This window comes from Gobius niger (assembly GCF_951799975.1).
Source record: "Gobius niger genome assembly, chromosome: 3".
NCBI lineage: Eukaryota > Metazoa > Chordata > Actinopteri > Gobiiformes > Gobiidae > Gobius > Gobius niger.
Genome location: NC_136854.1, coordinates 3165436 through 3180111, shown reverse-complemented (window position 1 = coordinate 3180111; position 14676 = coordinate 3165436). Strand labels below are relative to the sequence as shown.

The 14676-nt window shown below is 37.6% G+C and overlaps 1 protein-coding gene and 1 long non-coding RNA gene across 2 annotated transcripts in view; both read right to left on the bottom strand.

Annotated features, from left to right (window-relative positions):
- Positions 1 to 886, bottom strand: part of LOC306960571 (uncharacterized protein) — a gene marked incomplete at both ends in the record, with an annotated part of 40454 nt that extends 39568 nt beyond the window's left edge. The window contains 1 exon segment of the mRNA XM_079553004.1: positions 855 to 886. Within this exon segment, the coding sequence (XP_079409130.1) occupies positions 855 to 886 (32 nt within the window).
- Positions 887 to 8106: 7220 nt separating this feature from the next.
- Positions 8107 to 14676, bottom strand: part of LOC306961406 — a 174736-nt gene continuing 168166 nt past the window's right edge. The window contains exons 2-3 of the long non-coding RNA XR_013792761.1: positions 8194 to 8276; positions 8107 to 8158 (exon numbers count right to left, since the gene is read on the bottom strand). This is a non-coding gene — a long non-coding RNA (uncharacterized lncRNA). The remainder of the gene's footprint in view (positions 8159 to 8193; positions 8277 to 14676) is intronic.

Here is a 14676-nt window from a genome sequence, read left to right as displayed (position 1 = left end):
AGACGGACAAAATGGTAATGGCGAACCAACCGGACATTGTGGTGGTGACAAAGAGCAGAGGAAAGCCATCGTGGTCGACATAGCAATACCAAGCGACTTCAACATCAGGAAAAAGGAACATGAGAAACTAGAGAAATACCAGGGGCTCAGAGAAGAGCTGGAGAAAACCTGGAGGGTGAAGGCATCAGTGGTGCCCGTGGTCGTTGGGGCACTCGGGGCAGTGACGCCCAAACTGGAGGAGTGGCTCCAGCAGATCCCAGGAAATACATCAGACATCTCGGTCCAGAAAAGTGCAGTTCTAGGAACAGCAAAGATACTGCGCAGAACCCTCAAGCTCCCAGGCCTCTGGTAGAGGACCCGAGCAGGAGGAGAAAGAGACCGCCTGCGGAGGGTGAGGAAGAGTTTTTTATATATATATATATATGTATATATATATATATATATATATATATATATATTTGTTTTTGTTTTTTTTGGGTTTTTTTTTGACTAATCAGTCCTGAAAAGAATCAGATCCATCTATCTCTACTATAATGATGTACAAAAGGCTCTAATGAATAAGTGTGTGAGTGGTGGTAGTGGCGTAGATCGGCAGCCTCTCTTCAGTCAGTCTAATCCCAGAGGCGGCTGTGGCTACAATAGTGGCTTACCACCACTGAGTCTGGAGTGGATGAATCATGTGTACAGCAGCACTGTGAGAGACTCGGTCACAGGCTTGTAAAGCACATTCTAAGTGTAAAACATTGTGATTATTATTGGAGCTGTGACTCTTCACTGACATCAGGAGCAGGTCTGTGGACACTGAGGCAGCAGAGACTTTAATCCTGACTCTGGAGAACAGTGGAGGACCTCACCTCTCAGCTTTGGGCTCCGTGTCCTCCATCATGTGTTATCAGTCACCTTGAGTCTCTCTCTCTAAAACCAAAAAATCAGGTTAGAAATCTAGGAGTAATCATGGAGTCAGACCTGAACTTAAACAGCCACATCAAAGCAATAACATCAGCAGCTTTTTACCATCTGAAAAACATTGCTAAGATCAGATGAATAGTGTCAAAACCAGACTTAGAGACTTATCCATGCATTTGTCTCCAGCAGGTTAGACGTCTGTACCGGCCTACTCACTGGCCTCTCTAAACGAGCTGCCAGAGCTACAGTACATCCAGAACGCTGCTGCTCGAGTCCTGACAAGAACCAGGAAATACGACCATATTAGTCCAGTGCTCCGGTCTCTACATTGGCTTCCTGTCACTCAGAGAATAGACTTTAAAACAGCTCTGCTTGTCTACAAGTCTTTTCATGGTTTAGCTCCAAAGTACATCTCTGACATGTTAGAGCCGTATGAACCATCTCGGGCCCTGAGAACTTCAGGGAGGGGCCTCCTGGTGGTTCCCAGAGTCAATAATAAACACAGTGAGTCTGCGTTTCAGTTTCTTGCAGCTAAAATCTGGAACAGTCTTCACGAGGATGTGAGACAAGCCTCAACTCTGACAATGTTCAAATCCAGGCTGAAAACAGTTCTTTTTACCGATGCATATGACTGAAAGTATTTTATCTGCACTCTCGCCTTTAACTGTAATTGATTAATTTTATGTTGATGTTTTTATTGATTCTATTTGTTTTCTTGTATTTATGCAACTGTGAAGCACTTTGAATTGCCTTGTGTATGAATTCTGCTCTACAAATAAACTTGCCTTGCCTTGTCCAGCTCTGAGACGCTGCTTCAGCCCAAACGGATCTGGGGAAATAAGGTGCATGTTTGTTTAGCCTCTAAACGCTCGTTCAGAGAAGAAAATGACAAATCTCCTTCTCTTCCTGTTTCTGGGCTGTAGCAAACTCAGTTCACACAGACTTTAGGAGGTTCTTCAGTGTTTCATGAAGAAGCAGGAGCTTCATTCCTTGATCTAATCCAGGAGGAGGCGATTTCAAACTTTCTTCTTGCTGTTATGTCAACATCTTCATGACTAAATACAAGTTTTTCAGCTGTGTGTTTTACAGATCTACTTCTCATGATGATCTCAGGTCAATCTATAACCAGTGGTGCACTGGGTCATGGGGAGAGTCGGGACGTTTCCAGGTGGGCCGCTCGGTTGTGGTGCTTTGGGCCGGGCCATCACAATAAAATTATGAATGAATAACAGACTCACACTTGTGCTGTTCCTAAAGGCTTTAACTGCAGCAGGAGCCCGGGCTGTTCCAGATATAAAAGAAGAAACACAAGTGTAATTTCCATCCTAGTGGCAGGGAGAAACTATGTGACATTGAACTAACTGAGAGGGGTTTAAGGGTTTTTAATCAGAACACCCCTCTGTTAGTTCAAGTTGGTGGAGTCCAATCCATACATTTTTTTGTTACATTTTTTGTCATTTTTTGTCAAATTTTCTTTTTTTTGGTCTATTTTGTAATTTTTTTGTTACATTTTTTGTCTTTTTTTTGTTACATTTTTTGTATTTTTTTCGTCCCATTTTTTTATTTTTGTCAATTTTTTTGTTACATTTCATGTTATTTTTTGGTCCTTTTTTTGTCATTTTTTGTCATTTTTTTTTTGTTTGTCATTTTTTGTCATTTTTGTGTGTCTTTTTTGTGAAATTTATGTCATTTTTTCTTATTTTTTGTCGTTTTTGTCATTTTTTGTTATTTTTTGTCATTTTTTGTGTCTTTTTTGTCACATTTTATGACATTTTTTGTTATTTTTTGTTATTTTTTGTCGTTTTTGTTGTTTTGTCATTTTTTTTCTTTGTCGTTTTATTTGTCATTTTTTGTCTTTGTCGTTTTATTTGTCATTTTTTTTCATTTTTATTTTTTTGTCATTTTTGTTCTTTTTTTCGTGTCATTTTTGGTTATTTTTAGTCATTTTTAGTCATTTTTAGTCATTTTTGTCATTGTTTTGTCATTTTTTGTTATTTTTTATTTTTTTTTGTCTTTTTTTGTCATTTTTTTTGAGTCTTTTTTGTGAAATTTATGTCATTTTTTCTTATTATTTGTCGTTTTTGTCATTTTTTGTTATTTTTTTGTCATTTTTTGTTATTTTTTGTCATTTTTTGTGTCTTTTTTGTCACATTTTATGTCATTTTTTGTTATTTTTTGTTATTTTTTGTCGTTTTAGTCGTTTTTGTCATTTTTTTTCTTTGTCGTTTTATTTGTCATTTTTTGTCTTTGTCGTTTTATTTGTCATTTTTTTTCATTTTTATTTTTTGTCATTTTTGTCCTTTTTTGTGTCATTTTTGGTTATTTTTAGTCATTTTTAGTCATTTTTATCATTGTTTTGTCATTTTTTGTTATTTTTAATTTTATTTTGTCATTTTTTTGTCACATTTTTGTCATTTTTTGTTATTTTTTGTTACATTTTTTGTCATTTTTTTTATTTGTATTTTTTTTTGTCTTTTTTTGTCATTTTTTTGTCTTTTTTGTGAAATTTATGTCATTTTTTCTTATTTTTTGTCGTTTTTGTCATTTTTTGTTTTTTTTTTGTCATTTTTTTGTCACATTTTTTGTCATTTTTTGTTATTTTTTGTCATTTTTTGTGTCTTTTTTGTCACATTTTATGTCATTTTTTGTTATTTTTTGTTGTTTTTGTCGTTTTTGTCATTTTTTTTCTTTGTCGTTTTATTTGTCATTTTTTGTCTTTGTCGTTTTATTTGTCATTTTTTTTCATTTTTATTTTTTGTCATTTTTGTCCTTTTTTTGTGTCATTTTTGGTTATTTTTAGTCATTTTTAGTCATTTTTTGTCATTTTTGTCATTGTTTTGTCATTTTTTGTTATTTTTTATTTTATTTTGTCATTTTTTTGTCACATTTTTGTCATTTTTTGTTATTTTTTGTTACATTTTTTGTCATTTTTTTTTATTTTTTTTGTCTTTTTTTGTCATTTTTTTGTCTTTTTTGTGAAATTTATGTCATTTTTTCTTTTTTGTCGTTTTTGTCATTTTTTGTTATTTTTTTGTCATTTTTTGTCACATTTTTTGTCATTTTTTGTTATTTTTTGTCATTTTTTGTGTCTTTTTTGTCAAATTTTATGTCATTTTTTGTTATTTTTTGTCGTTTTTGTCATTTTTTGTTTTTTTTTTGTCATTTTTTTGTCACATTTTTTGTCACATTTTTTGTTATTTTTTGTCATTTTTTGTGTCTTTTTTGTCACATTTTATGTCATTTTTTGTTATTTTTTGTTGTTTTTGTTGTTTTTGTCATTTTTTTTCTTTGTCGTTTTATTTGTCATTTTTTGTCTTTGTCGTTTTATTTGTCATTTTTTTTCATTTTTATTTTTTGTCATTTTTGTCCTTTTTTTGTGTCATTTTTGGTTATTTTTAGTCATTTTTAGTCATTTTTTGTCATTTTTGTCATTGTTTTGTCATTTTTTGTTATTTTTTATTTTATTTTGTCATTTTTTTGTCACATTTTTGTCATTTTTTGTTATTTTTTGTTACATTTTTTGTCATTTTTTTTTTATTTTTTTTGTCTTTTTTTGTCATTTTTTTGTCTTTTTTGTGAAATTTATGTCATTTTTTCTTTTTTGTCGTTTTTGTCATTTTTTGTTATTTTTTTGTCATTTTTTTGTCACATTTTTTGTTATTTTTTGTTATTTTTTGTCATTTTTTGTGTCTTTTTTGTCAAATTTTATGTCATTTTTTGTTATTTTTTGTTATTTTTTGTTATTTTTTGTCGTTTTTGTCGTTTTTGTCATTTTTTTTCTTTGTCGTTTTATTTGTCATTTTTTTCTTTGTCGTTTTATTTGTCATTTTTTTTCATTTTTATTTTTTGTCATTTTTGTCCTTTTTTTTGTGTGTCATTTTTGGTTATTTTTAGTCATTTTTAGTCATTTTTTGTCATTTTTGTCATTGTTTTGTCATTTTTTGTTATTTTTTATTTTATTTTGTCATTTTTTTGTCACATTTTTGTTATTTTTTGTTATTTTTACATTTTTTGTCTTTTTTTTTTTTTTTTTTTTTGTCTTTTTTTGTCACATTTTATGTCATTTTTTGTTATTTTTTGTCTTTTTTTTGTCATTTTTTGTTATTTTTTTGTCATTTTTTTGTCACATTTTTGTCATTTTTTGTTATTTTTTTGTCATTTTTTTGTCACATTTTCGTTATTTTTTTTGTCAAAGTTTTCTCACTTTTTTGCCACATCATCATTGTTTTCGTCTCAGTTCTGTCTCTATTTTCACACCTTTTCTCCAGAAGCTTTTGGATTGGGGTAAAGCCAAACTGTGCTCGGTTCAGGTGGGAGTTAAGGGGTTAAGCATTGTTTTCCTGTTTTCAAAGCATCTGTATTTCCAAACTAAACAGGAAACATTTACCCACGTGCTTTACCTTTATGTCCGGTGGTTTCAGTCAAATCCACGCATTGTAGAGCAGTGAACTACTCGACTGCTCGCACTTGTAGACCTCTACATGGCTGCCATCGCTAACCCCCCCACAGACATGTCACAGTTAACCCCCCCACAGATATGTCACAACTAACCCCCCCACAGATATGTCACAACTACCCCCCCACAGATATGTCACAGCTAACCCCCCCACAGACATGTCACAGTTAACCCCCCCACAGATATGTCACAACTACCCCCCCACAGATATGTAACAGCTAACCCCCCCACAGATATGTCACAGCTAACACCCCCACAGATATGTCACAGCTAACCCCCCCCACAGATATGTCACAACTACCCCCCCCACAGATATGTCACAGCTAACCCCCCCACAGATGTGTCACACTAACCCCCCCACAGATATGTCACAGCTAACCCCCCCACAGATATGTCACAACTAACCCCCCACAGATATGTCACACTAACCCCCCCACAGATATGTCACAACTAACCCCCCACAGATATGTCACAACTAACCCCCCACAGATATGTCACACTAACCCCCCCACAGATATGTCACAGCTACCCCCCCCCCACAGATATATCACACTAACCCCCCCACAGATATGTCTATACCTGACATATTTGTTTCTGCTTCACTGAACCGTCGCCTGCTCTTTCAGAATCAGAATGTTTTTATTGTACGTACCTCTGATCAGCAACAGGGCAAAGTACTTTTTGATAAGTGTAACAGGATGTGGCTCAGTCACATGTCGAGACCAGTGGGGGGGGGGGTCCGCCCCTTTTCACCCGTCTCCAGGACGTGCTAGTGGCAGGCCGTGGTATTGCAGCCAGCAGCCCAAAAAGCCCTTTTGGCCATAGACACTCATGTAAAAGGAGCAGCCTGTAAAATGGTCCACAGGCATCTGGAGTTTCACACTGAGGCAAATATATTTCTTTAAAATTACTAATTTTAGGACATGGACTTGTAAATTGTAAAGCATCAAAAATACTTCTTTAAAGGGGGGGTATTATGCAAAATCGACTTTTTCAAGCTTTCCATCATGTTATTCTGTCACTCCCTCATTAAAAACATGCCTGAAGTGTTGCCTTGACACATTCACGTGTTTTTGAGTAATCTGTAAAAACTCTGATTTTAGGGATAGGTTTGCCTGAGTCCTCCTAGGAACGCCTGAAAATTAAATAATGGCACTAATAACCCGTAACTGCTTAATTAATTTAAAAAATACTAGCAGAATTGAATGTACTTGGTAAGTTTACTTCTAATATTATTTGTGTAAGTAAGTAGGCTCAGTAATGCTCTGCACCTTTCACAGACAAGAGCCACAAAGAGCTTCACAACAGCTAAAAAATCTGAAAAATATACACAATAAAAGGCCAACGACAACACAAAAACCAGGACGGCCCAAGAATCACTGATTAAACGCCTGAAGAAATAAATGCGTCTAAAGTTGGCTCTGAAAGACGGTTGTAAATCAAAGTGTAAATCACTCATTTGTTTGGACTAACATGAAGCTCCTCAATCTCTGCAGGTCCAGCCTGAAGCCCAGAGGCTCCTCCTGATGTCCACACTTCTCTGTAGGACATTAGTGCTGCTTCCCAGCACCACAAAGAAAACATTGGATATCAGGAATATTGCACATGAAATCCTCTCACGTCCTTATTGTGACTGTCTGATGCTGACAGGGTTGTTGTTCTTTTATAGACTTTTGCAAACAGACAAGTCATTTTCCAACACAGAGCGAGTTATTGTGACTTCCCATGAGTCCATTAGAGTTAAGATTCCAAACCACTGCTATGATTGTGACAAAAAATGTGATTTATAGGATTTTTTTTATTTTTTCAGTTTTTATGCAAAAAACATTTTTTGGGAGCTGCTGAGTTTTCAGCTCAGAACACGACAAAACAAATGTAACAGGTCTGATGCCCAAACATTATAACCTTCATTTCTGTTGTACTTCATGAGATTTGTGTTGCCAAATAAAAGTACTTTTTTAAATATTTTTGTATTGAATTGCTTCATTACTACATAAAGGGTTTGTACACTTCTAAATATTGTTTAATGTTCATGTTGGTTTAGGAGAACATGAATGATAGTATTAAAATGATCAATATACTGTAACCAACAAGGCCATGTTACACGACTCCTACTGATGCTGCTGCTAATGAACACAGTAATGTCATTTACACCGACGCCAATGAGGACAAACCTACAGAGAAGCACATTTACAAAAGTCACAAACCAATGATGTCATTCATATTCTTTCACCCAGTTTAAAACAAGACTCCTGGAAGATTAGCCAGAAATACTGAGTCATTAATAATATGAGAAAATAATCATTAGAAAGTCTAAAGGCCCTTTTATGGTCAAGTGGCTGGTCCCGCCCACCACAACTCCATCCACGGTGGTCAGTCCGCCTGTGCAGGCCCTGATGGTGGTGGTCAGTCCTCCTGTACAGGCCCTGATGGTGGTGGTCAGTCCTCCTGTACAGACCCTGATGGTGGTGGTCAGTCCTCCTGTGCAGGCCCTGATGGTGGCCTCTGGTCATCAGGACAGTGAGCCCAAACAGTCAACATGACACCAGTTAAACCTTCAGTGACACAAAATTCATACTAGATACTGCAAATCAAAGGAGTAAATGTTGGAGATATTTTACAATGTTACCTTGGACAGTGAAGCACCAGCAGCATCAGGAAAGGACTGGATCTGAACTACCCCAGAGCAAACTCTTTCCGCACGTGCTTCAGGTCTTTTGTAAATTAATAACATATAAAAGAAGTTCATACAGTTTATTTCCAGAAAACTACTGTATAAATGTGATCCCAGTTTCCCTGGTTGTCCTGCCATAGGTCACCTCTTCATTCACCCCGTCTTCTGCTCTCCACTTTCCAATTCTCAGGTCAGTGTGATCTTGCCAGTCAAAGTCAGCTGGACACCATTAATTTAAACCTACATGACACACAAAGTCATATATTCTGCATCTGCCCTGGATCCAGTACAGTACAGTACAGGACAGATAAATGCTATATTAAAAACAATATCTCATATTTTACCGATGAAAATGTAATATAAAACACTTGCAGTGCTACTTCTTTGTATTTCAGCCAAATAATTCTAGTTGAGACGTTATACTAGCAAATACAGTGAAGTAAAAACTCGATTTTTATCATTTCTATCACAACAAGACTTCCAGCACTTACGAAACTTCCCAGAAAAGTGGCCGAGCGTAAGTTCATGAGCGCGGCTACGTACGTTTGAAGGGCCGCTAAGCTAATCTAGCTTTTGAAGCCCCGCACTGACAAACTAACCCCCGAAGTCATCGTAGCATAGCAGCTTATTTGCCTGAAATGGCCTTAAAAAAACATTTTGTATTTAAAGAACGATGATATTAAGAGATTTGACTTACAGCGTAACGGCGTCCGCTCCGCTCTGAAGCTTCGTCGGCAGCCGTGCGCTCCCGCTGCTTTCACCCACCTGGGCTGTGGGAGTATAGATACAGGTGACGCCTCATACGGGTACTTTGGGCCGCGATGGCGGACGAAACTGGAGTCATGCGCCACTGAGCACCTCTATGTAAAGAGACAGGAGCTGGGACAGCAGGCCTCTTCCATGTGTATAATTCTATGGACCCGTGTCTGACCCGTGTCTGACCCGAGGAGAGAGTGGACAGCCCTCACTATCCACACGCAGGTCAAAGGATTTAATATTTCACAACATCATACTGCTGTGCTATAAGGGGATTTTACCTAGGGATGCACCGATACCGATACCAGTATCGGGTATCGGGTCGATACCACATGCTTGTACTCATACTCGTACTCATTCATGAGGTCCCGATACCAGAAACCGATGCCATTTGACGTGCGTCCAGTGCACCTACGAGGCGCAGCTACAGCTACGAGGCGCAGCCCTCAGCTGAAGAGAGAAGAAGCAACAAACTGGAGAATTGTTTAGTGTAAATACAATAATCCACATAGAGCTGACTTTATTACAGACTGCGCTCTCTAAACCAGAGTCTGAGCTGGATTTAACCAGAGCTTAATGTTGTTCGTGCTGCAGCGTCTGCAGTGTTTACAACATACAGGCTAACGTTGCTAACTCGCGGCTAGTAGCAGTTTGGGCCATTCTGACGCCGTTTTATGCCCAGGGGGTTATTCATCTGAAAAACTAACCCAGCAACTAAAAAGTCCTCAGAAAATCCAAATTAAAGACATACAGCATGTTTATATTGAGGGAAAATGAGCTGCAGCAGAACAATGAAAACACTGTAGCTACTCGCTAAGTTACTACAAAACACACGAGAAAATCTACAGGAGCTGAAGTAAAGACGAAAATCTCAATACTATTGTTAAATAAAAATACATAAATGAATACATGAATAAAGCAAAGGCATTGGGAGCTTTTGGACATGGGCTTTTCTGTCTATGTAATAAAGTGCAATAAAAATTAAAAATTATATTGAATGAAAATAAAATAAATAAATAAATGGCATCAGGACAATTCTAATATAACTGCTCTTAAATGTGTCGCCTACTTTACTGAAGAAAATGTACATGAGTAAATTAACTAATTACAAACCAATCTGCTGTGAAAGAAGTAAGAATGAAGAAAATGCCTTGTCATCAAACCTCGTATCGGTATTGGGTATCGGCAAATACTTAAATCAAAGTACTCGTACTCGTATCGGTTTTAGAAAAAGTGGTATCGGTGCATTACTAATTTTACCCATATTAGCATTTAGCCGCTGTTAGCGCCGCTTTAGCTGGTGTTAGCATAACATTAGCATGTAGCTTACCTTCATAGTTGTCTTCAGCGGTTTCTTTTTTGTTCTAACACAGCTCGGCTCCTCTGAATGATTCCATAACTCCCTCCAGAAGCAGCATTTGTCCACATTTGTTCTCATGGCGGCTCTAAAAACCTTTAATGACGATCTGTACCGTGTGCTCCTCCGTGGGGGCCCGGGGGCGGTGCGGTCGGGTCGTGCTCATTAGCCTCACCTGTTTTCCTTCAGTGAAGAGGTCATTCCTGCCTTCACAATAAAAGAGCACTTCCGGTCTGACGAACTTTCACAACAAAGGGACAGTGTTGGGCGGGTCAGTCTAAAGCAGGGGTGTCCAAACTACTTTTAATTGGCCCGCTGCAAATTCTAAAAACATAATATTTTATTTATTTTTTTATTGAATATATGTATAAAATAAATGAAAATCCATGAATAGAAAGCTGTGATGAAGGTTGTGTTTTACTTTAAGCATATTTAATTAAAATGCATAGTTATATATCTGAACTCTGCTGAGTGTGGCCCAGTTGAAACAAAAAAACAACAAAACACCAACAACAACATGTTTAACTAGAAGCTTTTGTGATTGATTTGCATAAACTGTTTAATTTGCAGTGAATGTAGCGGTTGGAGTGGAGTTCTGACGATGGTTTGGGAAAAACCCACCATATTGCCCCCCCTTCAATAATTTACCGTTCACGTCTATTTTCACCACAGTCTCTCTTTCATTATAACATTCAACAAGTGAGTATAGTGATTATATGTACCAAAGTACTTCAACAACAAGCCTATTATAAGTTTCTAAAATAAAAAAACTTCTCAATAACCAATGATTAAACCTTTTATTCAAACCTTTTATCATCACTATTTCATAACATATATTGTTGCTTACATCGTTATTTGTTTCTTAAATATGCACAGCTCATTTTTATAACACACTGATCCAGGTCTGTGATGTTAAAGAGCCGTTCTAAAGAGCTGGTCATGAACGCCACATCCTGAGTGGTTCAAAACAGCTTTTTTTTTTTTTTAAAGTGATATCTCGATTTTTTCCCCAAAATATGTTAGTTTGGTTTAATTTAAATTTTTTACTCAATGAACAGCATGGGCTCATTCCATTTAATCACAAAACAAACCAAAATAACAAGTCAAAGTTCCACTGTGATAGACAATATATTTACAAATATGAATGAAGACATTGTTATGTGGGGATTTTGATGACAGACTTAGACATTTAGATTACTACAACGGCAAGAAGAAATAGATCATTAACAGCCCAAGAGGATATAGTTTGTGCAAATGACGTCTACGGAGCATATCATTCTTTCACAGAAAATGTCCTAAGGTTGTAAAATAAAAATTGTAAAATCATATAAAACAAAAAAAGGAAGATAAACCATCAATCAATAAAGGGATTAAAAAGCTTGTCAAAAAGAAGGACCAATCTCTACCTGCCGCCTAATTTTGGACTGTGCACAAAAGTTGTACATACCCAAATGCCATTAGCACAACAATGATCTTACAGTGAATATGCTTATATGATACTTCATTTGAAAGATGTGGACTTCTAGTTTCTGCTCATATAATTATGAACACAACACAACAAGCACAACTTAAACTAAAGCTGTTCTAAAATGTCTAATATTTGTTTTGTTTCTCTCGGAAAGAAATTCCCAAATTCTAGCTGCCAATGCTCTGGTATACTTCACTGTAATCATGTGAAATTCACTACACTTGTTGTACACCTTGGGGACAACATCTTTGTAAAGCAGCTAATCTGTAAAGCAAGGGGTTTGGGTGCTATGGGTCTTTTTTTATGTAATAGGGCTATTCGGTGCCACAGTGCCAAACTGTGTTTTTTACATTTTAGGACTACTTTGACCATAAAAAACACATTTTCATATTTTGATAGAAGCAATTGACCCTTCTAGAACTTTGCTTTCCAATTTTTGAAATGTTCATATTTTCCATTTTCAGATACACCATGTAATTTAGTCATAAAGGTGGATTACATAAATGGTCTTTACAGACTTTTTATTTATGAAAAATTATGTAAAATAACAATACAATAAAACAATAATATGTGGGCACATCTATGGGATTTATTAAATTAGAGAGAATATTTGGCACAATTAGTGCAAATAAGATGAATATAATAAAAAATTAAAGCCGCGAGCGGCGATAAAGGCCCTCGCCCCTGGCGCACTCCCCGCTCGCTCTCGACCCTTGCAAGCCTCGCACGCGCTGCCCCTTGCGACCATCCCACTCTCTCTCGCCCAAACCTGCTCTTGCCTCTGCCTCACACCCAGCCTGGACTCACTCTTGCGCCGGCAAGAAAAGTGAAAGCATTCGAAAAGTGTGAAAGCCATCTTTGAACTGGCAACCTCCTACACCAAAGACCAGCGCACTATCACTGAGCTGTAACTACATATTAATGTGGGCCTGATGTGGGCTACTCGTTTTTAAAATACCGGTTAGAAATCCGTTCCCAGTAAACCACTGGAGGAGAGTGGTCAATTCAGGTCATGTGTCCCCCATACATTTTTTTCAATTGTTTTCGCCATTGTCCCCAGTGTTGCCTCAGTTGTTTCCGTACGATCCCACAATTTCTTTGTCTTTAGTTTGCATATTCTGGAAGCGTTCTTTCCACGTTTTTCAAGAGGGGGGAACATAGGCGTTGATTCATGTTTTATCCATTTGGTGGCGAGTCCAAAAAATAAAAAAGTCAAGGTCAGAATTGATCCGGCAGTCTCACGATTGGGAAACCAACAATCTAGCTATGACACTACACAGGGACAGCAAATGCCAGCCGACTTAAAAAAAATATCTTATGAAATGCCCCGCGCTCATGTGTTTTAAACTGGGACAAGTGTGCAGCGGCCCATGTGTGGACTAGTGTAGCTGACCGATGTGAGGTGTAGAATAAGGCAAGGCAGAGGGTCTTTTTGGAGGACCGGTCTGGACTGTGTCCCTGTTTTATTGAAGTGGAGGCAGAGCGTGAGAGAAAGCGGGAACCCACACATTTATAATGGCAATTCATGGGTCACCGCCCATGCGCACCTGTTTAGTGGCTAACACTAGCTACCTCCTTCACCTCAGACGACCACACTATCACTGAGCTATAAGTCCATACAAACATGGGCCTGATGAGGGTGAGGATTCTCTAAATTCACGGGCTGAAACTACCCCAGTGGAGGAGAGGTTTTTTTCCCCTGTTTTTAATGAGGGTGGAACCATAGGCGGTGATTCATGTTCTTCTCAGTAAGTGCAGAGTTCAAAAGAAAAAAAAGGGGAAAAAAAGTGTCAAGGTTGGGATCAATCCAGCAACCTTACGGAGGGGAACTCTGCACTCTACCAATGAAGCTACACAGGCTGAGCGAAGAACATAGCCAATTGTGCCTTAATCTTATGAAAGACCGCAGTTTTTTATTTGCAACAAACAGGATTACAGTTCGGGCAATGATATATTGAATCATTTTGTAATTAGAGTGAATTCCCCTGACCGTCCAAAGATTTGTTGAGAGGGTGCTCCCTCGAAATGTGAAGCAATATTGTGGTGAGACCCATATAGCACGGGGAACACACAGAGAGGTGGACAGGAAACAGCCGGAGTGAACTTCCTGTGATTGTACAGTCCAAAAAAAGCTGAATTTGCAGCCAAAAACGCCCAAATTAAAACTTCTTTCGCTGACAGAGGGTCAGTATGAGTCCGTACGAGTCTTAAACTGTGGCTTTTGTGAATAAAGGGGGAAAATTGACAAATTTCCAGAGAAACTCTGACAGAGTCCAACATGCTGCCAGGCAAAGAACTTTCACAGAGGATGGGCGGGCCACTTACAAGCCACTTAAAGGTCAATATAAATGCGTTTTTGGCGATAGCGGCTGCATTCGATGAATTTGAAAGCCACATGGGTTTGGGAAATGTTGGCCAATATTGGAGGCGAGTGAGAGGAGGCGGACCTTCAGGCCCAGGCAAGTGAGAGGAGACGGAGCTTCAGGCCCAGGCGTGTGAGAGGAGGCGGAGGCAAATACGCGAAAATATAACAAGTGAAATATATTTAAATGATCAGAAACTCACTTTAGTTGCCCATAAATTGTGGAGTTAAGGAAAAGTTGTGAAGGAAATTGCGGATTATTGGAATAGCTGCGGGAAAGTTGCGAGAGTTTGGTTGATGTTGCGTTAATAGTTAAGATCGCAACATCGCGAAATCCTGGAGGGACTGGTTTGGCAACCGTTTAAAACGGTTTTCTCCGACTCGTCGATTCACACGAGACGAGAATCACCTGAGGAGTTTGAAGAATGACCTTAAAGAAAAAAATCAGGGAATTCGTAACTTACAAATGAACGACACGGGAATAAAAGTGACAAGTTTATTGTTAAATAAATAACAAATTATAAATAGTAAATCCACTTTGCATTGGTCACATATATATAAATCAATGTTATTAATTCATTTATTGAGTGGTTTTAATGACCGATGTTGAACTCAGGATTCTGGAACAAAAGGATTTAGAAAAAGACAAAGACGTGACCGAGAGTTTCCCTTCATACGGTTTAGTTATTTTATTTAT